General features: G+C 37.1%; 1 protein-coding gene across 1 annotated transcript in view; it reads left to right on the forward strand.

The window, feature by feature from the left end:
- The window catches only part of FOXK2 (forkhead box K2), a 43293-nt gene that overhangs the window by 9092 nt on the left and 6636 nt on the right, over window positions 1–27565 (forward strand). Inside the window, exons 2-4 of the mRNA XM_030461618.1 lie at window positions 21776–21970; window positions 24658–24805; window positions 25250–25396. Of these exons, the coding sequence (XP_030317478.1) occupies window positions 21776–21970; window positions 24658–24805; window positions 25250–25396 (490 nt within the window). The remainder of the gene's footprint in view (window positions 1–21775; window positions 21971–24657; window positions 24806–25249; window positions 25397–27565) is intronic.

Raw genomic sequence — 27565 nt, forward strand, 5'->3', positions numbered from 1 at the left:
GCTCATGAGATACAAGCCTCTTTAAGTTTTTGTGCTGGTAAGAAGTCAGGTTACCAGGTAATAGAAGTGTTCACATTTTGTACTGAAATTAAATTCAGGTTTCCTAAGTCACTTAAAGAGAGGAAGATGAATGTGTGGTGTTGGTTCAGAGATGATATGGACAAACGAACACATTAACAGAAGCTGCTTTTAAGTTCTGATTTTTTTTAAATGAGGGGTTGCAGTATGGGAGTGGATAAGTTGCTGACCCTTCTTTTCCTTCTATTTTTTCATCTCACAGCTGGAAAATGAGTTTAGCTTCTACTGAAGCATCAATTTCATAAGTACAAAAAGTATACCTGAGGTGTATCTGAGCAGAGTGTGCTTCTGCAGTAAAAGTCCGATTTATTTCTGAAGATACAATCTGATAATTATCTGTTTGGGGGTTTTGTTGGTTTTACAGTTTTTTGTTGGCTTTTTTCCTTTAAGCCTTTCTTTAGGCTTTCTTGAAGACTAAGAATACATGCTGAAAAATTTGAGGTATCATTTTTTATTGTCCTGTGGACATTTTTGGGGTGTTCTAGGCAGAATATGATTTGAGTAGACAAGACAAATTGTGTGTTTTATACACAGTGTTTATGCTTGGGTGGCAGGCCAGCTTGTTGATGGCAGTGTCAGTGTTGTAAATACACAGGAAAAATAGTTGGAAAGTATAAATTATGGAAGCTGACTCTGAAGAATTTCCCTCCGTAGGCACTACTGCTATCTTCTGATATTTCTCGATTGGTGAGGAAGGCCTGTGTAGCAATGAAGGGAGAGAGATTTAAATAAGATTAACAGTAAAGCTTAGAGAAGGATGAATGTACTCAGTTAGAATTATGTGTGGAGAGAAGTTCAAGTCTGAACTAAACCAAGCTGATTATTTAATCAAGAAAAAACCAGTAGTGGTAAAGAGAGTAATTTTAGCATAATGCCATGTGTGGATTAGAAAAATGAGAGAGGGGGGAATTCACTCTCTACATGGGACATCTGAGGATGTAGGCCAATGTGTTCTGCTTAGGGATGTGAGCAGGATAGTGTGGTTTGTAGTTGTTATGCAAAGAGGAAATTTTTTGCTGGGAGGCTTCAAAAAAGATTGGAAGAAGTTGAATATCATCTCAAGTTTAGGAGCTGAGACTGAGAAGTGATACAATTGTTATCCTTAAGGAATGCATGGAGGCTCTGACTCCGATACTTAATTTGGGAAATGTGAATCAGAAGAATCTGGGGTCTTAACTTTTAGGAACATGGGCTGTGCTTCCATGAGTGCCTGGGCTAATCTAGTGTTTCACTGCTTCGCTGCTGCAGGAATGGAGCATGGGAGGGGAAGGTCTTGTTTTCTGCAGTGCACCCAACTGCAGGTTGTGCTGGCCTTGAAGCTCATCAGATGTTCCATAAGCTGCTGATGTCTGCTTTTTTGCTATTTTTGGGTGGTTTTCTGTTGCATTGAAGTGGCTCCTAGAGAGGTCTGGCAAGCAGTGGAGCTGGCATGAAGAATGTGATAGGCCTGCACAGACTTTCGGCAACAGTCAGCTTGCTGTGTCTTGTGGAATCATAAATTAAGGAGCTGCAGTTGTAAGAGCTGTTATGCTCTATGGAATAAAAATGGAAAGGAAAAGGTCTGGAACAGTAGAAAGCCAAAAAGAGTTTTGGTGTATTAAAAAAAGCACTTAAAATAAAAACGTTTAAGTCCTCAGCATTTTTGAGACAGCATGCTTTTTGATAAAAAGTCATGCTAAGTATTTAAATTAAAAGTAAAATTTAAAAAAGTGAATCTAGTTAGACTGGATGCTGAGATGACTCAGTTGTGCCATACCTTTGGTTAATAGGTGCTTTCTGGCCCTTTTGAAAAATCTCTGCGTACATGTGAAAACATAGACAAAGGCACTGGAGAAAAATAGGTCCGAGTTCCTTGGCTGTGGATCATCTCACAACAGAGGAAAGAATTAATGTGTGGCCTTCCTTCCATATGCTAAGTAATTGTGTCACCTGCTTAAAGGTAGTCTTTGTTCCATAGGTCATTAGTCCAGCTAGTGGTTGAAGTATATTGCTAATCAGAAAACACATCAAGAATATAGTGGAGGTAAATGGCCCTTGTAAAAATTGTGTGTTGTTTTCTTTTTGTAGCACCTCCTCTGCCCCCCTGAACTGTTTTATCTCAGAAATCAGACTGCCTGTAAGACAGGTGACTGACTAGGATTTTTGCAGTGTTATATCATCTGCCTGAAATAAGAAATCAGTATGAAGAAAACTGTAAAAACCTTTTTATTTTAAAAATGTTTTTTCTTGCATGGGCTGCATACATTCATAGTATTTTTTCAGAAAATGCATCAGTCTGTTGAAGTTTGACTGTGCAGGTAGATCAGATGTAATTTGAATTTCCTGTATTGTCTTACTGAGGTCTCTGTTTGATAGGTTGCAGGGATACCTAAAAAGCCAAGAGAGAGCTTCTTTTTCCCTTCTTACACAGGGCAGTAAAAGCAGACCACCTGTGTTAGTGGTCAAGAAATAAGTTTAGTTAGTACAGCCTTCTCAAACTACTTAGGTAGCAGACCTGAAAGTAGCTGTGCATGTGCTTCCTGGTCTGATTTGATTGTTTTCTCTCTCTGAAATTTTCTTCAGAGGGGGTGAAGTGAAACAGTTCAGAAAAACAATCATTTGGAGGAGGAGCACATGCTAACACAGTGCCCTTCATTTCTAGTGAGGTATCCAGTGAACTTGGATACTGACAAAAGTTAATAGGAGTGAATGACAGAAATTGTCATCAATAAAGATGATGTTTACAACTTCTACAGATGTAAGCATTACATTATGTATTGAGCAAGGATGTGTTAAAGGAAGCAATTTATTTCTTTTCCTTACATGTGTGAATATTCTGGGTGTGGCTGGGTTAGGTTCAGATAAAATTTCTACAGGCAGGTATTCTGCCTGTTCTGTATTTATGGTCATGGGTTGATACCCTTGTTTTGAGGTAACTAACTGAAGTCCTTTTGTGTGTGTGTAGACCTGGCCCAGGAGATTCTTCTATTGTGTAGAGGGGTTTGATGTCTTTCGTCCTTTCTGCCCTTTCATCTTTCCAAGTGGATTCTCTCTTTAGTAGCATTGGGGCTGCCAGCCAAATAGTGAAATGTCACGTTGTTCAAGTGATATGAAAACATTGCTTTGAAGAGTGTGCAATCTGTTCTTAAGTAACTTTATGAAAATTACTAGATTGGGTAATAATATTCTCAAAAAATTATGAAATTCATCCTCATGCAGTCCGACTTCATGATACCATCAAAGGGTTAGGGTACAACATTCTTCCTGGCAGCACTTTTGTAGCTTCATCACTGAACTGAAGAATAAATGCAGTAGTTTAAGGTGGTTACTCTCTGCTAGGACTGCGGGTTCTGAAATGAATGCAGAACTGAATTCTGAGTTTAGGGCATGCTCTACATTTTCGGGTTGTTTCTAGTGTTACTCATTCAGCTTTCTAGGTATTGATAATCACAAACATTTTGGACCTGAAAACCACAGTATGTCAGTTGAAATGTTCAGATGACAGGCACATTTAGCAACACAGGAAAGAGATGCAATAGGTAGAAACCACAGTACAACTTCAGTTGTTTATCTTCTTGAACTGAAATTCACGTCTTTGTTTTTAAAACCTTTTCCTGGTATTGGTCTGTCCATAAATGCAGCTAGTATGTATTATCAGCAAATTCCAGAACCTTTTAACAGTGCTCAAAAACCCTGGCAAGACAGAATAACCTTTAGTGACTGGAACAAACCTGGCTCATTTCTTGCCTGTATCATTACTTAGTTTCCTAACTAGTTGCATCCCTTTGCTTTTTTCTTTCTTCCTGAAGGACTGCTGCTCTTGGAGGAGTGCTGTTCCTTGAACAGGATACATAAAGTGACTTCAGATGTTCTTGTGAGCTGATTAAACTGTGCATCTTCTTGTGGGTTAAGCAGAGGAATGGAATGAGATAGAGGAAACAGTGAGCAGCAAGGTGACAACAAAACAGGCTTTTCTGGAAGTGTTTAATTTTTATTTGTCTTTGCTCAAATATCCAATTCTATGAATGCCCAGGCTTTCTGATAAGAAACTGTCTTCATGTAACTGAGGTTCTCCCTGAATGCTGTTAGAACTTTTAAAGAATTGAATTTTCTGAGCTGTTTCTCATTCTGAAGCTTTTTCTGTGGGTTAAACTACTATTTTCTCATACAGTATTTTTTCCTTAACTGCATCATAGGATACTGGGAATATTATCTCTTTCAAATTGAAAAAAAAATTGGCACTAATTAAATGTTAAAGAAACTTGTCTGAAGATGAAATTGGAAACCCCATTCACAGTTATGAGAAGAATTCAGATCCTTCCACCTGTCTCTTTTAAAGATGCAAGTTAAAAATTCTGAAAGGCATTTGTGATCATGACTGTAAATTCTGTTCATGAAATTTGGCCAGTTGTGAATAGGTTTTACTGTCTGCTGCAGTCCAGGCAGCCAGAGCAATCAGCTGTAAGCACACCCTGGTACACGAATGTTTACTTTTCTGTCAGTAGTGAAATAACCCGGCTTGTGTTATGGTGTGGTTCTGAGGTTGGAAGATTGTTGAGCCTAGAAGAGATCACTAACCCCAGCTTGCTGCTTAGTTATAAATAAGTTTGGTCTGTTGTGGGCTAGTAAGTATTCAAGATTCTTATGTGAGGTTATTCACTAATATCTAAGGTTATCAGCAGAATCGGTGTTTTTAAGCCTTTACATAAAAGAAGCATGCGAACAGTGAAAGAAAAAATAAAGAAAGAAGCATGTGAATGTAAATAATTCAGCTCTTAGTCAGAAGAATAAAATAAGATTCTAAAGAAGTTTTGCGGTTAGTATTCTAAACTTGTTTTGCCTTAGTAGTAGCTGAAGTAAACATTGCTTGTATTCAGGTATGTGTGTTCTTTGTGTTGGCTGGAAAGTAGCTGAGAAGTGTGCCATAAAATAATTGAACTTCATTTGAAAAGCATGGCTATATAGAATACAAAATAACCATAATGTGAGAGAGTGTGCCTTTGACTACTCAGAGAAGTAATAGGACAATGGTCAGGGAGAAGAGACGGAGGAAGGTGTGTCTGAGGAATTGAATTTGATAGTTTTAATCAGAAATGCTGGTTGTAAAAATCAGGCTTTTCTGTGGCTTTTGAAATTAGGAGAAAAACTTCATGGTTGTGGAAATTATCATGGGACATGTCAGTGCAGAAATGTGTTGCAGAAATCTCTTTTTGTTTGGGAAGACTTGAGAAGGCAGGATGTGGTTTTGGTTGCTTTCATAAGACTTACTCTGATTCCATTTTTATACGGATATTTATGTACCTTATCTAGGTAAACGACTGTGTCTGCAACTTTTTTCTTTTTGCACCAACATTTGATGTTAGGACAGATAGGTGGTTTTCTTGTTCTTCCAGTTAAATTTCTTACCTTGAAGGTCTGAGTAGTTCAGGGTTAATTACTTTCAGATGAGTACAGGTGAGTACCATGGGGGTTGGGTGCCTGTTGCAGTGACATTGCATTTCAACTTGGAGATCCCTGGGCTCTGATTAAAGAAGTGCTGGTTATTGAATGTGTTACACTGAGGCAGTTTTGCCCCACTTAGAACTGTTTTGTCTTTGTGGTAGCTGCTTGTTCAAGCTTTTGCCAAGAGATTTAAAGGAAAGGGTATGTATGACTGCCCTGTGTTTTTATAGGGACATTTTGTGGCAAATAAATTGCTGACTGAGAACATACTGACAGTGTCTGATACAGAGAGAGAAAGAATGGCTGATAATGTTCTTCGCTGCAAGAAGGAGACTTTTATTTTTAAATCCAAAAGGTCCCTAGTTACTTGTAGTGTGATGGTTCACACCATCTTTAAGTCATTAGAATAACCCTCTTAAAGATCTTTCTAAATGCAGATAGGATTTGGCTTGTGCATGTAATGATTTAATACAAAAATACAAAGGAAAGCGAAATTGCTCTAGGGCATTTAGAATTAAAAATACTAGAGGATGGATATTTAAAAGAAAGTAAACAGCCACTGGTTTGAGTGCAGAAAGGGCTGATATGCTCAGAAATTGGCATACAGTAGTGAGGTGGTGATCCTTTCTTAGATGATCTCTATGTGTCACCACTAGAAGCAACTATCTGGGTGTAACTTTCATAGAAGTAGAAATGACTGTAGAGTAGAGAGGCAGATCTGGCTGTTACACAAAGCAGGTATTTGAAGTTGCATGTTTGAACTCCAACTGAATTATTCCCGCCCCCTCCCCCCCCCCCCCTTATATTTTGAGTCTTAAAGCTACAACCACTGCATTTACCTTGTCATCTGGGCAATGGGCTGCATCATGTTATACACTGCGTATGTTGGAGACTGGGAGTGCACTGGAAGGTTGTGCACAACTAAGGGTGTTGCTTTTCTGCAGTTTAAAGGCATGCACATCTAATCTGTGCTATAGATCCAAGCAGAAAGTTGCCTGAAAGAATCACAGATACTACAATAGTCATTTTTTATAGTCTTACATAAACTGATACTACTGCTTTTAAAGGTTGCTTCACACTACCACTGGTTATATTTAATATAAGCTCTTCAAACAATTTGGTGCCAAGCAAAGCATTGTTTGGAGTATGGAGAAATAACCTGCAAGCCAAAATTAGCATGTATTAATTTTGAGTGGTGTGTGTTTCATCAGGGCTGCCCAGATCATGTCATCCCTGAAGGCAGCACATTTCAAATTTAAATGTTTAAGCTATTACAACATGGAACATGCTGGTGGATGGTGCCAGTAACATACGCTGAACATATGACCAGCACATGCCCCCTCTTCAGCATAGGCCATGAATTATTTAGTTTGTGTTCCAAGTTGTTTATTTTTGAGAGATGTTTTTTCCTCTCAGTGTCAAGCACTGAGCCTTTTGTGTCTTTTTTTGTTTTTTTTTTTTCTCTCCTTCTTTTCTGCTGTTGCTATTGATTCTGTATTTGTAACATTTTCTGCTGTGTTTACCACCACAGTGGCCCCTGTTTTGTGCTGTTTTTTTCAGGATGCGGTCCTTGGGTACCTCATGTGGTAGTGTCATTGAAACTGTGGAGATCAGTCTGATTATTTTCAGTTTGAAATTGAGAGATAAAATGGCCTTATACTTAATCCTTTGGGACTTGGTCTATATTCACTATTTAACTGTGATATCTCTTCTTTCTGTAAACTTTTTACTATTTCATTTGACAGTGTGAAAGGCAGGTTTAGTCAGATTAGTTTACTGGTAGGCCTGAAAAACAATCCCTTGGAATAGGAGGAGGGAGGCAGGCTCAGGATTAGTTTTCTGTCCAGTCAGAAGCCCAGTTTTTTTCCATTACCAGATGGGAGGAAATAAATAAGATGGATAAAGTGTATCTTGAGTAGCAGTTTTATCAGTGTTTGAGCTGATCTAAAGGTTCTCTGCTCTGGAAAGGTCTTAGTCACTGTTTCTAATTTCTGATCCTGGCTCCAAGGTCCAGCCATCTCCTTACACTTGCTCTGGCACCTCTAGGTTCCCTGTTAGCCAGTTCTCTCACTAGACCCAGAGAATGCTGTTGCCTGTTTTGCAGGGTTGGTTGTTGCTGTATTAGTGAGTTGGATCAGCTCTCTGAGTGGCCTAACAAGCCCTACACTTAGCAAAGAAGCCCCGGGCTGCCTGCTGCAAGGAAAAAAAAACAACTTCATAATGTATCTGACACTGCTTCTGTGAGGAGAATGAGTTCATAGAGATTGCTATCCACATACCTCAGAAGAATAAAAAACAAACAAGGAAGTTAGAGGTGACTGCTGTGAACAAAGAGTTGGAATGGAAAAGCAACAAAACTGTTCTTGCACCATTTTTAGTGGCTTCCAAAATGTTTGTACGACTGATGGTCCCCATTTGCACTTCACCACAGAAAAAGCTTCAAACTCAACTATTTGATAACTAGTTTATGGTATTCTCTGGTAAGCTTTGTGTTTTGGCTTTTTTGAGCAGTGACAAAGAGTTTAAGGGCTCATACCACATTTCAAGCTTCCTGGTGTCCTGTCTTTGCCTTTACAGTTGTGGCAGACTTTTGATTCTTGTGACACTTTTATAGAAAATTTTGTTTTCTCAGGAGAGACAAACTGATTGTAAGATATAATTTTGTCACTGAACTAATTAGTGCTTTTAAGGTCTCTGTGATGTGATACCCAGTGATGATTAAAGAATTAGAAGTTTAAAAATATCTAGTGAATGTTTTTGACTCTCTGTAGACCATGACAAACAAACTTTTGCCTTAACATTAATATTGAATGAAAAACTTATAAAATGTAGGAAAAAAATCTTGATTTCTTATTTTTGGGGGAAGGATGTTAAAAATCATTGTTTTACACAGTTTGTTTATTATCATCCAAGGTATCTGTTATCTTAGTTTATAGCTTTTCTGACTTAAAACCTTTATATTACTCTCTTGATACTGGAAAAGTGTGCATATTACTATAGTACAGGATAAGGCTATGGCCGTCAGATCTAAAAATTTTAATCTTCTCAATTTTTAATTACATTTTTTAAAAATAGGATTTTAAACCAGGGATATTAGTCTTTTACTTTTCTGGATGAATGTGTTTAAGATAATAAAATTGATGTTTGAATTAAAAATGGGGAAAATGGGCTCCAATTATGTAGCACTATTTGCTGCTGCTTCTGATGCATGGTGACTTTAGCTTAGGGACCATCTTGGATACTGTGGTAAATGCAATATTTTTTATGGTGCTTCCTGTACTAACGTATGGATTTAAAAAAAGTAAATTCTCTTAGGACAGAAGTTTTTTTGTTATTGAAGGAAGTATAATCTAATGCCTTGCATGTGTATGGAAATTAGGAAATCTGTTTCTGTAGCTGGAGAGTAACATTTCAATGTAATACATATTTCTGAAAATCTGTATCTTTCAAATATTGGTTGGTTTTCTAGTCTAATTGGAAACATGTTAAGTACTGTGAAAATTAGTGTTTGCAGTTCTTTTATGCAGTAGTGTATGCATGGAAGTTATTTTCATATTTTTAGCTTTGCTACAAGTTGATTCTGCAGTGGAATTTTGAAAGAATCACACGACTCCTGAAATTGTTTAGAAATCTGCAGTCCTACATTCAAACTTCAGTACATAAACTTATTGTTCTATAGCAATGACTATTTGTGCATGAGAGAAATTAAATAGCAAATGGTCTTCTGGTACAGGGAAGGTCCAGCAGAAAGGTATGTGGGCTGGGAAAGTGGGGAGTCTCTAATTCATAATTTGGATGTATGGCAGTCTGTAGTTTTCTTTGTGACAGTTTTGACAGCCCCATGGAGGGACGAATGATCCTCAGGTGAAAAGCTGGGGAAGCCTGACTTGGGCAAATGTCACTTTCATTTTCAGGTGGATTTTGCTTTATATGTCTGTCCAGGAAAGCTTTGCAAATTTCTGCTCATTGAGGGGCAGTTTAATTGTTTGAATAGTTCAGCAGAATGTTCCTCTCTTTGGCTGCAGAAGAACCCCTTTAGAGCTGATTGCAGGTTGCTTTTTTCAACACTTTATAAACATAACCATTTTTTTTCCTTTTTGAGGTTCTGCTTTTAGAAAGTGTGATGGTCTAGAAAAGCTAAATGACAGAATAATACTGAAAAAGGTCTGGAATTTGAGGCTAAACAGAAGAAACCACTCTCAAGTCATGGCTGTTCTAGTTTCAGAAAACTTCAGACTGGGTTTGGTTTACACAACCAAACTACATACTTTTGTCTTTACCCTGCCATAGAGGGTATGTATGGTTGTTGTACAGTATTGCTCTGGTTATTGTGAACTCTGCCACCTGCTTGTGGGAATGCAGTTAAAGTGAAACAAGGTGAATGGTGTACAGTAGTGCTCTTTATTTAAATAGGACAAGAAATAAAAGTGAAGATAGTACTTTTCATGTATTTCCCTCTCAGAAGTTCTGTTATTGCAAAAAAAAAAAAAAAAGCAAAACAAACCAAAACCCAAAACAAAAAAGCCCACAAAAATCAGTAATCTACCTTTTTTGGGGCCAGTCAAAGTTTTTGCAATTTGGTTACATTGGTATGCAACAATGTAGGGGTGTGATTCATTAAAAATAGCAGATATAGCCTAGATAAATAGAATAAAAGTCCTTTATTATTGCTACCAGGTAGGACATACTCTTACTTTTCAGCACCTCCAGCTGTGTGTTGCTCAGACATTTGCAGGTTCTTCTGCTCTGGTGTATCAGGCGTAAGTGAGTAACAGTTTTAGTAGCTTGACAACTACTTGTCTTGAAAGAGGAACTCTTGTCTATGACTAAAGGAGCTTTAGATATATGTGCACGTCTTAGATTTTGCCATGTAGGCTTCACAGCCACTACATTTTTGCTCCTTAAGCAGCTATTCCTGTGCAACAATTGATTGAAATACTTCAGTCTTATTTAATTAAGTAATCTCTCTTTTATTGAAAATGTGTGTTTCACCTGGTGTTCTGCCTCTTAAAGTGGTTGTAGGAGAAGGAGGATTTAAGGGATGATCCATCAGTTTAAACAAAGATTGGATGTTGGGAAAAAATATGGTCTGTTCTCAGCTCAGTTGCACGCTTGCCAAAATGACTTGGCCAAGTCACAAATCTGTTTAATCTGTTTTTAAAGATGGGGATAATACTCCCTGGGTGGAGGTAGGGGGGATGACGAAATTTCAGTGCTCTTTTCTAGCACTTTTTTATCTAGAGCTGTGCCTTGCCTTTTAAAATTAATTCCTTGGGTTTTGAAGTGTCTTACTTTGTCTGCTGTGCAAACACCACCCCAGTTCTCTCCCTTTCTGACTTGCCCTCCTCTCTCCTTGTTTTTGAGGACTATTGGTTCTGGTTTTGCCAGTGCTCCAGGCTTTCTTACATACTCTGTTCCTGTATAAATTCTGCTATCCCTAACTTTATGCCTAGGAGTGCAAAGAACTCCAGACCTAACATGTTATGCTGCTGTGTATTCAGTACTTCAGTGTTTCCTAATGAAGGATGCTGCAAACTGCAGAGCAGTGTACTTCTTCAATTATAGTCAAGACCTTAAAGGATTATGTATGGGAACACATAAATGCCTCAGTTATTTACAAATACATGAGACATAATTGCCACTACTCTGACAAGTTTTATTCCTAGTGTAGTTTCTAGTATGTGTACATCTTTAGAGCTGTAGAAATTTTGTGTGGGATGCTTGACTTAGTGATCATAATCCATTCTGGTAACAGTATCTGCAGTCAAATTACTGCCTTTCTTGGTCAAGTCAACAGGTACTTTATTCTGTTGAAAAACATTGAATATGCATGCTTTATTACAAACCTAGTTCTGCACTTTTTTTCCCTGACTAGTGACTTCTGGAAGCTGCTTCTTCTGTATGACTTCAAATTTCAGCCTTTCAAAGAAAATGGGTAGAGGAATTGCATCATAAAGTCTTTTCCTACATAGAACATACAGGACAGCTTTTAAATTACTTGCCTTTTTGAAAGGAGACTAGAATATGAGATGATTTAAAACATGAGCAGAGTTCTGTGTCTCGGCTAGAGTAGTTTTCTGCTGGGTTCATACATGAGCTGGAGATACCAGGGGCTCCTTATAGCAGGTAAGTGGAGTAATTGTGGCTGTGAAGGGACTGGGGCACGAGTCAGAGAAGAGTCTGCCCCATTTGGCAGTGCTGAGCCTCTGTATTCCATGCCAAGAAACCATCCCCAATTTGAGGCTTTTGTTGCTAGGACCCTGTTTGGTACGTATGCTTCAGGAATCTTGGATTACATTTTTCATCACTAGATGTTGTTCAGAGTGGGTTTCATTTTGCTTAACACTGGGGTATGTGTGAGTGAGACTGTGTGTGTATTGTGTGCACCTGGAGTCCCTTTAAATTCAATAAAAAACAGGCACCTCTAGACCTTATTTCGCCAAACCAGTTTAGACTTTTTCCTTCCATGGCATGTACACCATTCCTATTTGTTCATTTTCACTCGCTACAAAGATAGGTGACTAGCACAAGTACAGGTTTATACTTGGAGAAATTAATCCCATGCTTCATGTTAGCATGCTATAACCTTTGCCTCTCTGTACTGTTGTTTCTTTATCAGGACAGTGACAATAGCTAACATATATTCTGATTAAGACTTGAATTTAATTTTATCCCCGGACATATTTCCATTTGTCTGGCCATCTGACTTCTTAAATCATGTCTTATTTTTATTCATTTTTACCCTTCTGTGCTTTCCTGCTGTCACTTACAACAGCCTCCACGATTTTAGAAGTTGGCATGGTCTTAGAAGAATAGCTCAGGAGAAGTGCTTCTTGAAGAATATTTTCCAATAACAGTGTGTTTGTTGTAGATTAAATAGTTTCTTTGCTTTGTGGCCTTTCAGACTCTGTGGAGTCTTGATTGGTTCTTGGGTGGCCACACAAGTGATTAAGGAAAGTAAGTTTATGTACTCTGTGGAAAATATAAAATTTTTAAGGGAGGTGCACCTTGATTACAATAGTTTTATGAATTAGCAAATAGAAGAAAAAGTGAAAATTATTTGAAAAAAAACATTCTGCAGGGTGTAGTTGATTAAAAAATAGATCTTGGAATATAATAATAAAATCTTGATTTCTGTTGTGATACACAGCACAGTTGTATCACCAAAATGAAGCAAGTGTGGAATGACCTTAAGTATCAAACATCTTTAGGTCAGTAATTGTGAAATGCAATTAGTGCCCATAACTTTCTGAGAGGAGTTTGGAATAAAACCTCAGTTCTTTGACCAGACAGGAAGATTTAAGGGGGAAATTAAATACTGCTGTGTACTCAAAATTAGAGTTGGTAGGAAGCAGTGTTTGTCACTCTTCAATAGCCTGAGTTAGTCATGGATTTCTGTGTGAAATAAAGGACTGTTCTGCTCTTCAGAACAAAGTTCTGTCTTGGAAGAGCCCATCTAAAATCAGGTTTGTTTTCTTGATTCAGGAATAATCTTTTTTCTTTTTTTTTCTGTGCAGTTTTGCCTCTGTGGGTAGCTGTTTTTTTGGTAATGATAAGGGAGTTTTGGCATTATTTTGCAATGGAATGAAGGTCTCTGATGAGGTAAGAAATGAAGTTTTTCTTAGTAAAAGTAATGGGTGAGTCATTAATGATTTTTTTACAATTATGCTTGCGTCAAAACACATCATGACAGCACTTGTTCACTGTACTTGCCCCGACTGTTTTAATTGTGGGGAACAGAGAGATGCCAAGTGCTAGATGTTTGGCTCTGAGCAGTTTTGTTTGGTTTGCCAATAGCTTATCATTCAGCACTGAATAATATTATAATAACTTCAGTGTTTCCCTACGAACTTTTGCATCCCCAGGAGTACCTCACAACCGAGGGTGAAACACCAGGCACTTCTCTACCGAGCTAACTTTGTAAGAAAGGATGGGGTGATTTTGCTTTGTCTCCTTTAGCTCAGCTATGACTACAAACCATAGGCTTTATGAAAATTTTTTGAATGGTATTTGCCATTGTGGTGCTTGCATGTTTGATAATAGGAAACCATTGTTAAATGCAGCTATCTGGAAGGAAGAAGAAGTGATGATTTTTTACTTTCCTGCTTCAAGTGCTTTGTTTCTGTTTTTTAAACAGGAAACTATTGTATTAGAAAGTTATGTAGGCTCTGCTGGGACTCAAAATAGCTATTGAAATTTGTCTAAGAGAGAGGCACACAATCTTTTGAACGAATTTGGATTTGTTTTTATAGTTTAAAGCGAAATCTAGGCATAGAGACCACACAACCTGACTCTGCATACAGCTTTTGTGTACAGAGATGCTAAATACCCGAAAATGCAGTGTTTCCATAGGCGGAGTTTCTTTTGTATTCAGAGGCTGGGGAGCCTCAAATTCCAGAGGCATTACATGAGCAGTTTTAATGAATTAGTGTCTGGTTTTCCTGCAGCAGATGTGACAAGCAGCTTTATAAGCTGCTTCCCATCGATCGCTGTTTTCCAGCTCTTTTGTGTCTTTCTTTTGCTTAGAGAAAAGCAACGAAGAGCTTGGTTTCTACAGTAACTGCTGCCTACATTCTTGCCTGCAGGCCAATTTCTTTCTCAGTTCCTTCAGCCTGTGCAGGGCTACTGTATTGAATTACTTTAGGTTTTGTGGTTGTGGTGTTGTGTGGTGGTGGTGTTTTTTTTTTTTTTTATATATACTGGTTTAAATATTTTACCCTTTAAGAAGAGATGAGAATGCAGTGGGAATTTGTGATTCTGAGAGATATATTTTTAATTACCATGGCATGTTTCCATTACTGTAGGATGACCTAAATGCTTTTGCTGATGATCAATACCAATGTTTGTGTGGTTTGTATATAAAGAAAATGAAATGTCTGCTACAGCAAGAACCTTTGAAAACCTGCACTAGTATTTTTGTTAATGCTTGGTTCTTTAGCATAACAACGTGGAGGGTAGTGGGGGTGGCGAGACCAGCTTTAAGTTGTTACTGGAATCATTTACATTTGCAGCAAAATTTGCTGTAGTTGAACATCTTGACTTTTTCAGGCTTGACTCTCAGATACCCTTAGAGAAATTGTTGTGAATGTAGGGTTAAAAATGCATTGCTGCCTACAAAATGAGCTGTCTTAAGTAGGAAGGAAGAAATGAGCAGAGTTTCCAACAAGAACATGTGATTATTACTGTTTGTATTTGCTGCTAGTGGTTCAGGAATGTTCCTGTTGTTGTTATCAATATTCTGTTGTCATAGGATCGTTTTTTTGACGCAGACAGGCTTGTTCCAGATCCTTCTGAAAGCCGGGTAGCACCATTCCTGTAATGAATACCAACAACTTTACATGCTGCTTATGCACTTGCCAAATCAACGGTGGGGAAATACATTTTCTATGGGCAAGCCATGCATTTACAACCAGTTCAGATTTCCATCCTTTGCTTAGAGTTTGGTAAAAGCGTTTTGTTGCGAGAAACATGAGGAAGCAGCAGTATTTTATCACTTTGGATGATGTGTACATCTTTGCTTTTGAATCTTAATACATCTGAGTGTATAGATAGATAGATAGGTGATCTTTTCCGTTAGGGTTTGTTTGGTTGGTTGGTTTGGTTTGGTTTTGTCCTGGTTTGTGCCTCTGCTGGAGTAGGCAGTGATGGCACACCTGAAAAACACCCACAAATGCTTGTGAAAAGCATGCTTGCTGTTCAGAATAAAAGTCTGCTTGCTGATTTAAAAATTGGAGTGTGTTTTGTTCCTTATGGTATTAGAGGTCGAGCTTGCTATAGAGCCCTCACATTTGCTGTTGGTGGAGGACGTGTGCTGCAACTATTGATCTTTGGTCAACAGAAATCAATTACAAAGGATACAGAGAATTAAAGGAAACATGCATGAGGTTGTGATTCACCCCGAGAGGAAAAAGCTGCCACTTTTTAAAGGGTGGTTGCTTTTGGGGTGACCTTTAGAAGTGTCCTGACTAGTAATGGTCAAACATAATTGAATGTAAATTCATGGTAAATCATCCAAATCAGGACGCGAGAGTAAAACACTGGAGGCGGGGAGAAGAAATCCCATGGTAATGTATGTGTACATGTACTTGTAGGAAGTGATGATGTGTTCCTGCTGGGGTAGTTTCTCACATTGCTGCAAAGGGTGTGGTCAACTCCAAGCAGAAGAATATTAAAAACTTCCTTAAAATAAAGCTGGTAGACTTGGTAGACTTATGTCTCTTTAATATAAAGTTTAGAAGTACCTTTTAAAATTTTTTAAATTTTTACAAAGGTAATGTGAAAGATAAAATTTCTGATATGAGCACAAGGTCGTACCTTGTGTGGATGAGCAAGCAGCTGTATAACAGATTGCCCGTTGAGACAGCTCTCTGTTTCAGACAATAAGAAAATGATCACAGTCTGATTAGTATTGTAATATACTGGTTCATCCTTTTCCAGTATATCCAATATAAATTTTCCTAGACTCATAGCAGTTTTCATATTTCAGATATGTTTCACAACAGCACTTTTATGTGTAATCCTAGAAAAAAGAATAAAAAAAAAATCTCAACATATACTTGAAAGGAAGTGCTTACTACAAAAATTGTATAAAGCTTGGTTGTTTTGGATTTTCAGCTAAAGTTTATTAGTAATAATTTAGTGCTGGGAATTTTTAGGTGGCTGTTTAATTTTGAGACTGTTTACATGGTTTTGTGTGTCTCTCTTCATAATTCGTTTGGAATCCCAGATTTTTAAATACTGGGTACTTTATCTTAAAATTTTGATTGTGCTTTGAAGCAGTTCAGTTTGTCTTTTTAATACGTTTTTCATTCTGTTTAGGTCTAAAGATGGCAATTCTATTCTGGAAGTGGACTCTACAGTATTGACTTCCATTAAGAACAGTCCAAAGTCTTAAAAATAAATTTAGATGTGAATAATTTGGTGTGTCTGCTCTTACTGTTGAACAATTGGAAACCTTTTTTGAGAATGTAATTTTGTTGCTTGTCTCCATTTAACAGAAATTACTTCACTCAGGTGTCTGTAAGGCAGAGTTGCATCTTCAGGTTTCAGCCTGTGTTGTGTCAGTTTGATCTGTGAGAGGAACTAAGCTCAGCTCTTTCTGTAGAGATGAGATGTCCTTTCTCAGGACATGAAGGCACAATACACAGACTTTACAAAGGCCAAAATTATATGTAATGGTACTTCAACATTTTGAGCTTTTTTTTTACCTCTGTGATACATCTGGTTTTGTAAAGACTCATCTTTTAAGCCTTGCTTTTTAAAAAATGGGTTAAAAACAATACTTGGATCTAGTTTAATTTTAATGAATTTCCTAATAATCCACTGTGATGAAATGAATAATGGATGAAGCAGCAAATGGAGTAAAGGTAAAATTGTGGTCCATGTTCTTTCATACTGAAATTTACTCATTAGCAGGAAGTCATACAAAGTGTCATTTCTACACACTGTTGTTGTGGATGCTTGAATGCCACCCAGCTCTGACATACTGGCCTTAGATTTCATTTACAGATACGATGTAGAACGGAGCAGAAGTGCTGCCCTTGTGTGGGTTTCTGACCTTGTGGAATTGGGGTCAGGGCTGTTACTGCCAATGACCTGGGACAGGAGACAGAGAGTACTGCCCTGATAATGCTGAGCTGGGGGTGGGGAATGGTTAAGATGCTGCAGGGCTGTCATCTGGACACTGACAGGCTGGAGGAATGGACTGGCAAAGTGCTGAGCCTTGCCATGTTCAGCAAAGACAAAAGTAAAATCCTGCATCTGGGGTGAGTAAAGGGAGCGACTGACTGGGGAGCAGCTCTGCAGAGGGGCACAGGGGAAGGAAGCCCTGTGGAAGAGGACGTGGTGTGTGTTTCAGCAGTGCAGCCTTGTCCTGGGTGCTGGGATCTGTATCTGGGTTGGGGCTCCCAGTTCAAACACTGATGACAAACTGGGGAGGTGAGGGAAGGGTTTCTGAGGTGGTTAGGGGACTGGCACACGTGGAATGTGAGGACAGGCTAAAGGGCCTCAGTATTTGGTGGGGTTTTTTGGCCCCTGGAGAAACCTAAAGGTGGATCTAATGGCAGTCTTTCCAGTCTTTCTCTAGGTGGTTACAGAAAAGGTGGAGCTCAAAGTTTGAGGAAGACCAGCTGTAGCAAGTCTTCTTCTAAAAGAATTACACCTGATTATTTCCCTGGTTTGTTGTTAGTTTGCTGCTGAAAATAGGGGAGGAGAAGCATAGGAGTAGCATCCTAATAGGAGTAGCATCATCATAGTTTGCTATACTGTGAGAGGAAACACAAGTTGGAAGAGGTTTGTTTATGGTACACGTGTTGTAAATCACTTCGTTTCTCTTTGAGGTGAGTTACATGGTTGCCTATGCTTGTGTTTAAGTTACTTGAAATAAAAAATCAACAAAAACGAGCACCCAGAAGCTGAGTTCTTTTTTATGGATCTTAGCTTTTTGTTGTAAAATGTTGAAGCTTTCATTGACTCTCAGTAAATCAACAGGAGTTTGAAAACTCTGACATTGCTAGTCTTTTAGATTTTAAGATACGAGATTGCCTTTGGCTGGTGTTCAGTGTCATAGTCAGAGTAAAAGAATTAAATTGTACAGGTGTAGCTACCATGACTTTGGGGGTTAGTTGTGCCAAACCCCTAAAATCTACTGGAACATAAAATCTGGAGATGCTGGCTGTTGAGATAGGGAGTTTTCTGGGGAACAGTTTGAAATTATTTGATACTTCTTTTCTGTTTTCTAATAGTTGACCTAGAATGAACCTTTAAGAAAGAATAATGAGGATCACGAGTTGTGTTTTAGCTGTGACACCTCTGCTGCAGTTTCCTGCTGTGCACACTGTCCTCTGTGATGCTCCATAGAAAGCAAAGGGCAGCTGCTCATCATAATGAACATGTATGCAGATATTGTGGATATCCACATGTATGTGGATACTGTGAATAGTTTTTAAAAATACATAAAATAGGATGCTGGCACATAAGGTAAATATTGCTATTGATTTTTATAACTCAGATACCAAAGAGACTTCTCATCCTCTGTTTCAGTATGGGTATTCTGTAAACATTTTGGTTTGGGAATCTGTTGGATCAGTCTTGGTAGCTCTGTTTGATTTCCTACTCCAACTGACAGCACCTGATAAAGGAAGAACAGGAGTTAGTGGAATAGATGAGGTATAGAGTGACAGATTGCAAAACTACTCTTTATTCTTTCCTGGTTTTTTTGTTTTCTAAAGTGGGCTGTATAGGTGAGTTTCTTCTGCAGCAACTGCCCTGTGCTAGCACATTATAAAACTATTTACTATTATAAATAATAAATAAATAGTAAATAGTAATAATAGTAATAATAAGTAATAATAGTAATAAAAAAAAGTAATAATAAAAAAGTAATAATAAAAATAATAATAATAAAAAAAAAGTAATAATAGTAATAAATAAACAGTAAAAGTCAAATTCAGCTTGCTGTAGACTAAATGATAAGGCCTCTCCTTCTGTATATACTGTTTTTTGCTTCTTCCATTGCCTAACTAAAGAATATACCAAAAGAAACTTGATTTGGATCAATTAGAACATGTTCCTTTGGGTTCGGAAATAAATGTAATACAGTTGTGTTAATGCAATTTATTCAGAAAATATGCTGTGTAATATACACTCTTTATTCTGCTTTTTTTGGCTGAATTCCAGCTATCAAAAATATGCTTCTATTAGAAAAACTCTGTTTACAAATTGACAGCTGTGGTCTTTTGATAATAATCAGATGTTTGCATGTTCTAACCAGACAGTGATTTGTAAGTATATTGTGTCTTCCTTAATGATGCCAGCCCTTCAAGCTAGGCATGTGAATTGTTGTAAACTGCAACACTAACACTTTCAGGTGTTACTGACTGGGAGTTTATTTGGTACATTTATAACCTATACAGTACTTTTAATTAGTCAAAGCTCCTGGTTTTGAGTTTTGTTTTGTGGTGTTTGGTTTTTTTTCTTTTTGCTTGTTTGTGTTCTTTTGTTTATTTGTTTTCCAAACTGAGTAACATCTTAGAATACCATTTCTCCACTATATTTAGAAATCTGTGCTTTAGTCTTACCTGAGTCAGCTGCAGTTACCTTTTTTGCAAAAGATGCCTAGGGGGCAGATAATGCCTTCAGGTAGTGCAATAGTGTAAGGAGGGAGACATTTTAATAGGCAAACTTAGGTGGAATGTTGGAGGAACTGTCAAGTATACATTTCATGTATTTCCATGCTTCTGGTACTTGTGTCTGAGCTGGGAAGATCTACCTCCTCTCCATCCTTACCCTAACCCAGCACTGTAGAACATTGGTTGCTCATTATAATGTACTGTTTTGTTTTGGTTTTTTTTTAATTAGTCAATAAGAAATATAAAATGTGAATGAGCATCTAAAGCCCTATTCCTTCATTTTTCTTAAGTTGAAATAAGTTTGCTCTGAAAAGCATAAAGTTAGATGGCACAGTACAGATCTGGAATAGTGTCATAAAATATACAGAACAGGTGACTAAAATTTAAAGTTGTCTATGTCAAACAGATGTTCACTTTCGCACAGGGATTTTTATTTCATTTTTAGCAAGTACAATGTCTTTGGCTACACTCTGCTTACTCTTGAGGAGTAGTGTTGTCATTACTGTTGGTTTACTGTAATGTTTAGAAAATAGTTTTATTAGCAAAAATAATTCCAGTTGTCTTCAAGCAATACAGGAAAAAAATCTTTTCTACTGGAAGAAGCAAAGAAATGCATTGTTACTGAAGATATTAAAAAACAAATCAACAAACACCAGAAATTGGTCCATTTAACTTTCATGCTGAAATACATGTGCAGGTTTTTGGCATAGATTCTGTTCCTAATTTAGTACATTGAGCATATTTCAGAAATAGGTCGTCTGTTAAATTCGGACGTGGTCCATGCTGAGAAGTAAGACTGAGAGAAAAGGAAGTTCATTGTGGATTCTTTCTCTTTCTTCTGATTCTTGGGTGTATATTGTAGGAAAAAAATAATCACTATGATGGTGCATGTGGTAAGAAAGGTAGTGAAAGATCAAATGCTGTCTTTGTTCTATAAATATTCTTAAAATAAATTTAAGAAATAAAATGGAAAAGACATGAGTGTTGTAAAGGCTAGTCCACAGCTGAGTATTCCTTCCAGTTCTTACATCACTTTTATGTTTAATGTATTTTTCCAGAGAAATGATTACATTTTGCTTATGGTCTGTATCTTGCATTTGTAGCTAAATTTGTTAGTCCTGTTCCAGCATGCTGTTGTTTCCTTTCTTTATAAAACTAGATCTACCTAGACTCACTTTACATTTTCTGAGGTTTGTTTCTGGGCATTGTGTCATTGCAAAGTCCTTTGGAAGAGGTGTGTAAATATAACTGTGGCTTTAGTGCAGAGTGTAGTCTAGCAGCTTAAGAAAGAAGAGAGACAGTAAAGCTATTTGAACTCTATTTTTATAGATGGTTTTGTTGAGAGAAAATTATGTTTCTTGTTTACTCAATCTGTTTATTTACTGTAAGTTATAATAACCCCTGTTCTGTTTATTTAAGTTGACTTCTAAATGCTATATACAAAGATGCAGAAAGGGAAATACTCCAAGGTGAATTCATTGTATTTCGGTTTTTAATGTTTTAAGCAATTGCATGTTGCTTATTTATCATTAGTCTTTCAACTTGGGCATGCAGTTTTCAGTAATATTCAGGAATTGGCAGTTTATTGAAAGTGTCTCAAATGAAGCTCTGAAAAGGTACTTGAATATAGCACTATAACAGCAATATACTCTGTAGATAATCAGAATTAGGACTTACGTGTGTTTCATAAGTATTTCAAGATAAAAGTAACCATCTTTTAGTTAGACCAGTCAGTGAAACTGATTGCCCAAAATTTATGCTCCTGGCTGATTTTGGTATCATGAACCTATTCATGTGCTGAAGCTCTTTAGCATTGTAAAATAATATCCTTTTGTCTTCAAGATGGTAGTTCTTTTAGGGATAGCTGCAAAATCAGGATGAACTTCAAGAAGTTTAGAGACACAAACTGCCTTTATTGCAAAGAATTACATCTGCTTATATTTCTCTTGGCATTTTAAAGCTGAGGATCTTTTTCTGGTTACATTGATCTTCCTGCATGATTTGTGAAATTCAGCTGTTTACAGGCAATTACATAAAATACTGTACCTTTTTGTTTTAAAATAAGGTTAGGCACTATGTAAAAGTTATGCAGAAAATCTTAAATTCTGTAAACAACGGGCTTACATATTTGTTTTTTTCCTTTCCAGCTGTACTTTCAGGTTTCCCAGCACAAACATCAAGATAACGTTCACAGCTCTGTCCAACGAAAAGAGAGAAAAACAGGAGGCCCCAGAGTCCCCAGTGAAACCTGTGCAACCCCAGATCTCTCCCTTAACAATAAACATTCCAGACAACATGGCTCACCTGATCAGCCCTCTCCCTTCTCCCACAGGAACTATCAGGTATTTAAATCTTGAAGATTGGATATATAGGGCAATGTATAGTTACAGGCTTGAGACAACTTCCTAATTAATTTTAACTCTTGCTTTTGTGTTAAATGTTGAAGCTCAGTGTTGTCTGCCTTGGAGAAAACCACCATTCTGCTTAAACAGCCTTTACTATTCAAATTCAACATGTTAAATGTATAAGTTTTCTCAGGAGCCTGGCATTCTTAGAACAGCAAAGGAGCATGTATTTTCCTTGCATTTCATATTATATTTCTTTTTACTCTTGCATGCCTATGGCAACACTTTAAATGAGAAAAATCTAAAGTACATCATTTGTATACATTCTGATAGTAACTGTCCCTCTGAAATTGATCATCAGAAATATGTTTTTTGTTTGCCATGAGTATGGAAAACAGACTGATCTCTTACTCAGGAAGATGTGTTATTAATTAGTCATTGCTGGAAGTAAACAGACATTTGCTTAAAAATGTAGTGTAGAGAAGTGTTCTGCAGGGGAGATTAATTTGGGTTTTGTACTTGTTCTGCTTAATTTGGTAATTGTAGTCAAGTAACAAGTCCAACTTGTTATTTGGGACCAAACTCAGATGTCCTCACAAACTGGTAAAATAAGTTTAGATTCAATGTTAAAAATACATAGAAAGCTCAGGAGCAGAAATTTCATTTAAAGGCACTGGAAGTTGAGTTTGAAAGCCACACACATGCTTTTGAAAGTTTTTTCTTCCCTTCTTGCTCCTTGTATCTTCACTTGGGTGAAGGACTGTTAATGTCTGATTGTTAAAAATGCAGATGTTGTTAATGACATTTGAAAGTAAGGCTTGACTTCTTTCATTCTTGCCAAGATCTTGATCTCAATAGTGTAGTGTTTAATGAGATCTATATAAATGGTGGAAGTAAGAGAGAAGAGAGGTCTAGACTTGACTGTATAACAGGTTTGCTTTCGTATTAAAATTCAGGGAAAACATATCTAGCTCAAGGAATGACAGAACAGCTCATAAATATTTCAGATAATACCACATACATCATCACAGTCTTTGCCTCACTATGAATTTTGTAATTCTCTTCAGGGCTTGAATGCACCTGTTGAATAGTATATGACAAAAAGGAAAAAAAAATGGCAGTTCTGAGTCTATTTTGAGAGCACAGCTTGACAGTTTTCTCTTCATATCATCCTGTTTTATAGAAGACTTGTAAATTTGCTTTGATTATAACATGTGTGTCGCTTTGTCAATATATGCACAGTAGAGGGATGTTGTCAGTTGATATGTGAAAACATAGAACAGCAGTGACCTATATTAAAAAAATAAATTAGTTACATGTTTTGGCTCAAATCAAGGATTCTTCCATGCAACACATAAAAAAAAAAATCCCATCTCCCTGGTATAGTATATCACTAGTAGCAAATTTTTTGTGGATTTCTTGCAATGTGACACTTGAAGAATACTTTTGTATATATATTACCTAACCTAAAGTGCTTGCCATGTTGCTGTATAGAAAAAGGGAGGTAGCAAGAAACTTGAGAAGCCAGGCAGACATAACTTGAGAAATATAAATTTGGCTTGTGTGATTTGTTTTACAGATGTGTAAAGCTTTACTGTATACATCTAAAATTTTCTTGCCTTATTTGTTACGCAGTGTTTTGAATCATAGATTCAATCAAGTTCAGTTAAACATTGTCTTTGGAGACAAGCTGGTTCTGGGACACAGCAGGCTTTCTCATTCTAATTTTCAGTTCACTCTTTTGGAATTTCTGAGGATTGCTGGAAAGTATGCATCCTTGTAGAGAAATGCCTCAAAATTTTTTTGGGGAAAAGGGACAGATATCACCCCTGACTGTCCTTTGCCTGTGTGCCAAGTGGAAGTGGTGGTAGAAGGAAACCAGCTCTGTGCAGCCATGGTTCCTGTGGAAGGGGAAAAGTGTTAGAAAGATGTAGTGGAATATATACAATTATCTTTGGCTGTGATGGATAGCAAAGCAGGAGGTGTCAAGAGGCACTTCTTCCATTTGTTTGGCACTGTCTTTTGCTTTGTAACAGTGGATCTGCTCTGTCAGAGTAATACTGAATTATATTAGATGAGTCAGTGCTGATGCATCCCATTTGTAGAGAAATTTGCTAGTTTTTTACATATATATATATGTGTGTGTGTGTGCATGTACCTGTAAACACTGAAAGTAGTGTTGTTTTAGATTTAAATGAGAATTAGAACTTCTTTTTCTCACTGCTCACTATAATATTTTCTCAAATGTGCAAAAATACTGTACAGGAGAAATTATCTTTTTTAGCAGACTTAGTACAAACATATAATAGGAATTTCATACAAGATGTCTTTCTTGTTTCAGATGAGTGTCTTAAAATTTGTGCTTGCTTATGTAGTTAAAGTGAACTTTTCTGTTGGCAAATCTTGCACAAATACTCTTTACAACCTAATAAATCATTTAATCCTTTTTCCTTTGAGGAGAAAAGCCTGAGCTTCATTTGACAGGTTTCTTCCTGCAGTGATTTTAATTCCTATGGATGAGTTTAGAAAGGACTGGAAGGTGGAGTTTGTAATGGAAATACTTACAGACCCTTAATTGTGGTCTGGAAGCTCTGGCTTTTCTGTAATAAGAACTTTTTGATTAGACATAATGTGGTGATATACTGTATAACAAAATAGTAGGATCTTCTTTTTATGCTCTACAGTGCTGCAAATTCCTGCCCATCTAGCCCCCGTGGTGCAGGCTCTTCAGGGTACAAAATGAGTCGTGTAATACCATCTGACCTACATCTAATGGCTGATAATTCCCAGTCAGAAAATGACAAGGAAGCATCGGGTGGAGATAGCCCAAAGGTAAACATTGTTTGAAATCAATCCCATAAATTGCATCTGAAGTGAATGTAAGATTTCTGAATTTTTGTTTGCTAAATATATGTACTAAGTCATAATTTAACATTACAGACTTGAAAAGCTGTCTGTAGTTTTTTGTGATTAGATGAGAGATTTATGTATCTGTTTACCCCTCTTCCCTATGGGAGAGGGTCTGTATGTGTTTTCATATGTATCTGTTTAAAACCTATTGAACACTATTTACTGTTGTATGTTTCTCCATATTACTGTTATCTTAACATGTGCTAATCCAAAGAGAAAAATTTCCTTAGTTTCTTTCTGCCTCATGATTTTGGTTGTCAAAAAATGCCTTTAGTATATCTTATTGTGTTCTGTAGCTTTTGATTTAAAAAGTAATGTGTATATCTTTAAAGTTTATTGATGCAGCCTTTTTTTGTTCCTGTACAGGATGACTCTAAGCCACCTTACTCCTATGCACAGTTAATAGTACAAGCAATTACAATGGCACCTGATAAGCAGCTTACACTAAATGGAATTTATACGCACATAACTAAAAATTATCCATACTACAGGACAGCAGACAAGGGCTGGCAGGTAAATTTGGTTTCTGGAATATTTTATTTTATTTGTGAGTAATACTGGCAGCTCTGAATGGTCATAAGAAGTCAATTGGTGAGCCTAACAACCCTTCCTAAATAGAATTCGTGAAATTAGTGTGTTGTCTTTTTCTTGATTCTGAGTTCTCCAACAAATTGGGCAATTTATGTGATTCTTTATTTGAAACGTTGCTTTATTCATGGAGTGGTATCCCCTAAACTTCTAGGGGGACTGTGCACAGGCTTTTAGGAAGAAAAATGCAGTTGGCACTATGGATTGAAATAAATGCATGCTATCTAGTAATGTAATTGTGTTCTGTAACGTAATCGTGTAAACATCTGTAATGCTAACTTGAGATATATTTAAGATACCAAGGGTTACAAGTTCAATTTTATTTGATAACAGTGATCTTGATCATGCAGTACAGTGAAGGCTCAAGTGATTGTTGTCTTTATCTTGCACTGTTATGTGCCCTTTTTTATTTGAGCAGCATAATCTGTGAGCTTAATCATTCCTGTACTGAGTTAGATCAAATCTTTCAATTCTGTTGAATTTATTTTTGCTTTCTTTTCATTTTAAAGAGAACAACCTCAGCATTTGCCAGGATGACTAACTAGTATGAATCAGTCTGCCATAGTCTTTCCAGATACACACAGAGCTTCAGTCAGTGCCTTTGCTGCTGTTTTTAGTTTCAAGCAAAGGACAGAAGAGCACAATGAGCAGGACTGGTCAGTTTGCCCATGTAGCATTCAGTCCATCATGGAATATCAGTTTCAGAACAGACATGCTCTGCAGCAGAGACATGATCTGAAGTTATTTTCAGGGAAGTAAAATTTGGAGAGGCTGGGGGAGGGGACAAGTGAGAAAGTGTTAATACTCCTGGTACAAGTGAAAGACTGAAGAGTACATGCCTCCTCAGTGGAGGAATAGATTTTTAGATATTAATCTTAAATTAATCTTGTCATAAGGCCTGGGTGAAAGTGGAAGCACTCTTACAAGAGTTCCAGGGTTTGTGGGGGGTGTAACCATTCCTAGCCTTTTGCTAATGGTTTGGTCAGTAAAGGACTTAGCTGTCGTTGTGGCTAGGAAGTCTCTTTTGTTTCCCTTTCACACACAAGCAATGCAGAATCCTGGCTGCAGTCCTACTAACGGATCTGTTTTAGCAACAAGATTATGTTTATAAAATGTTGGTGTGCATTTTGCTTCCTATCCTGAAATACCTTGAATATCAGTGTGTGTAATGCTTCTTCATGTACACATGATGAAACCATACATGTGCATAGGTTGTAATGAGCTGAAGAACTCAGCTTTAGAACAGTGTGTGTATTTAGATTTATAATAATTCAGAAAACCAAGGTGATAGATGCAGCAGACGTAGTATGTTCTGGAATAATTAATTACTCATAAAAGCAACTGGAAAAGCTGAAAATCAGCTGCTGTTCAGTCAGTAGTCATATAAAGCACTGCTCTTGCACTAACAGGTGTGCCTCCTGGGAGGAAGATCTCTGCCAGCTTTCATCCATCAGGTGTTAGGTTACAGCTAGGGTGACTTACACAATAGATGTTTTAAATAATATTTGAGGCTATATATACTCATATTACTAAATATTTAGAGTACGTTCTTGTGTATAATATCCAAATCCTATATCTTAAGTAGTATTGAGGGATTTATATAATTTTTTATATAAAGTTTTCATACTGTTGAGGATTTGATTACTTCGTGAACTTATTTTAGCAGATACTTTTGGATCTGCTCTTTTATTCTAGCATATGGAGAAATAAATACAACTTATAAACATGGTCTTGGCATCTTTTTAGTTCTGATTAAATTGTTGGCAGGGAAAACCATTTCTGGCTTCATCAGCTTGTATTTAAGAAACCATTCATGGTTATCGTTGCTTTAAATTTTCCAAACTCGCCACCAGGGTCATGAAATCAGACATTTGAGCAAGATTTGTATTTGCTTTTGCAGATTTCTTTCAGGAGGCTTTGTTAGTGTAAAGCATTTTCTCATTTTTCCCCCCTATTTTCCTAGAAGTATTTCAGTATATATGCTTACCTTTATTTCCTTTTTGTTCAGTGATAATACTTAGAGAGATTTGAGGTTTATATATCTTAAAAAAATAAAGTATGCAAAGGCAAGCATAGATATAGACTCTTCAGGGT

This window comes from Calypte anna, chromosome 18 (assembly GCF_003957555.1).
Source record: "Calypte anna isolate BGI_N300 chromosome 18, bCalAnn1_v1.p, whole genome shotgun sequence".
NCBI lineage: Eukaryota > Metazoa > Chordata > Aves > Apodiformes > Trochilidae > Calypte > Calypte anna.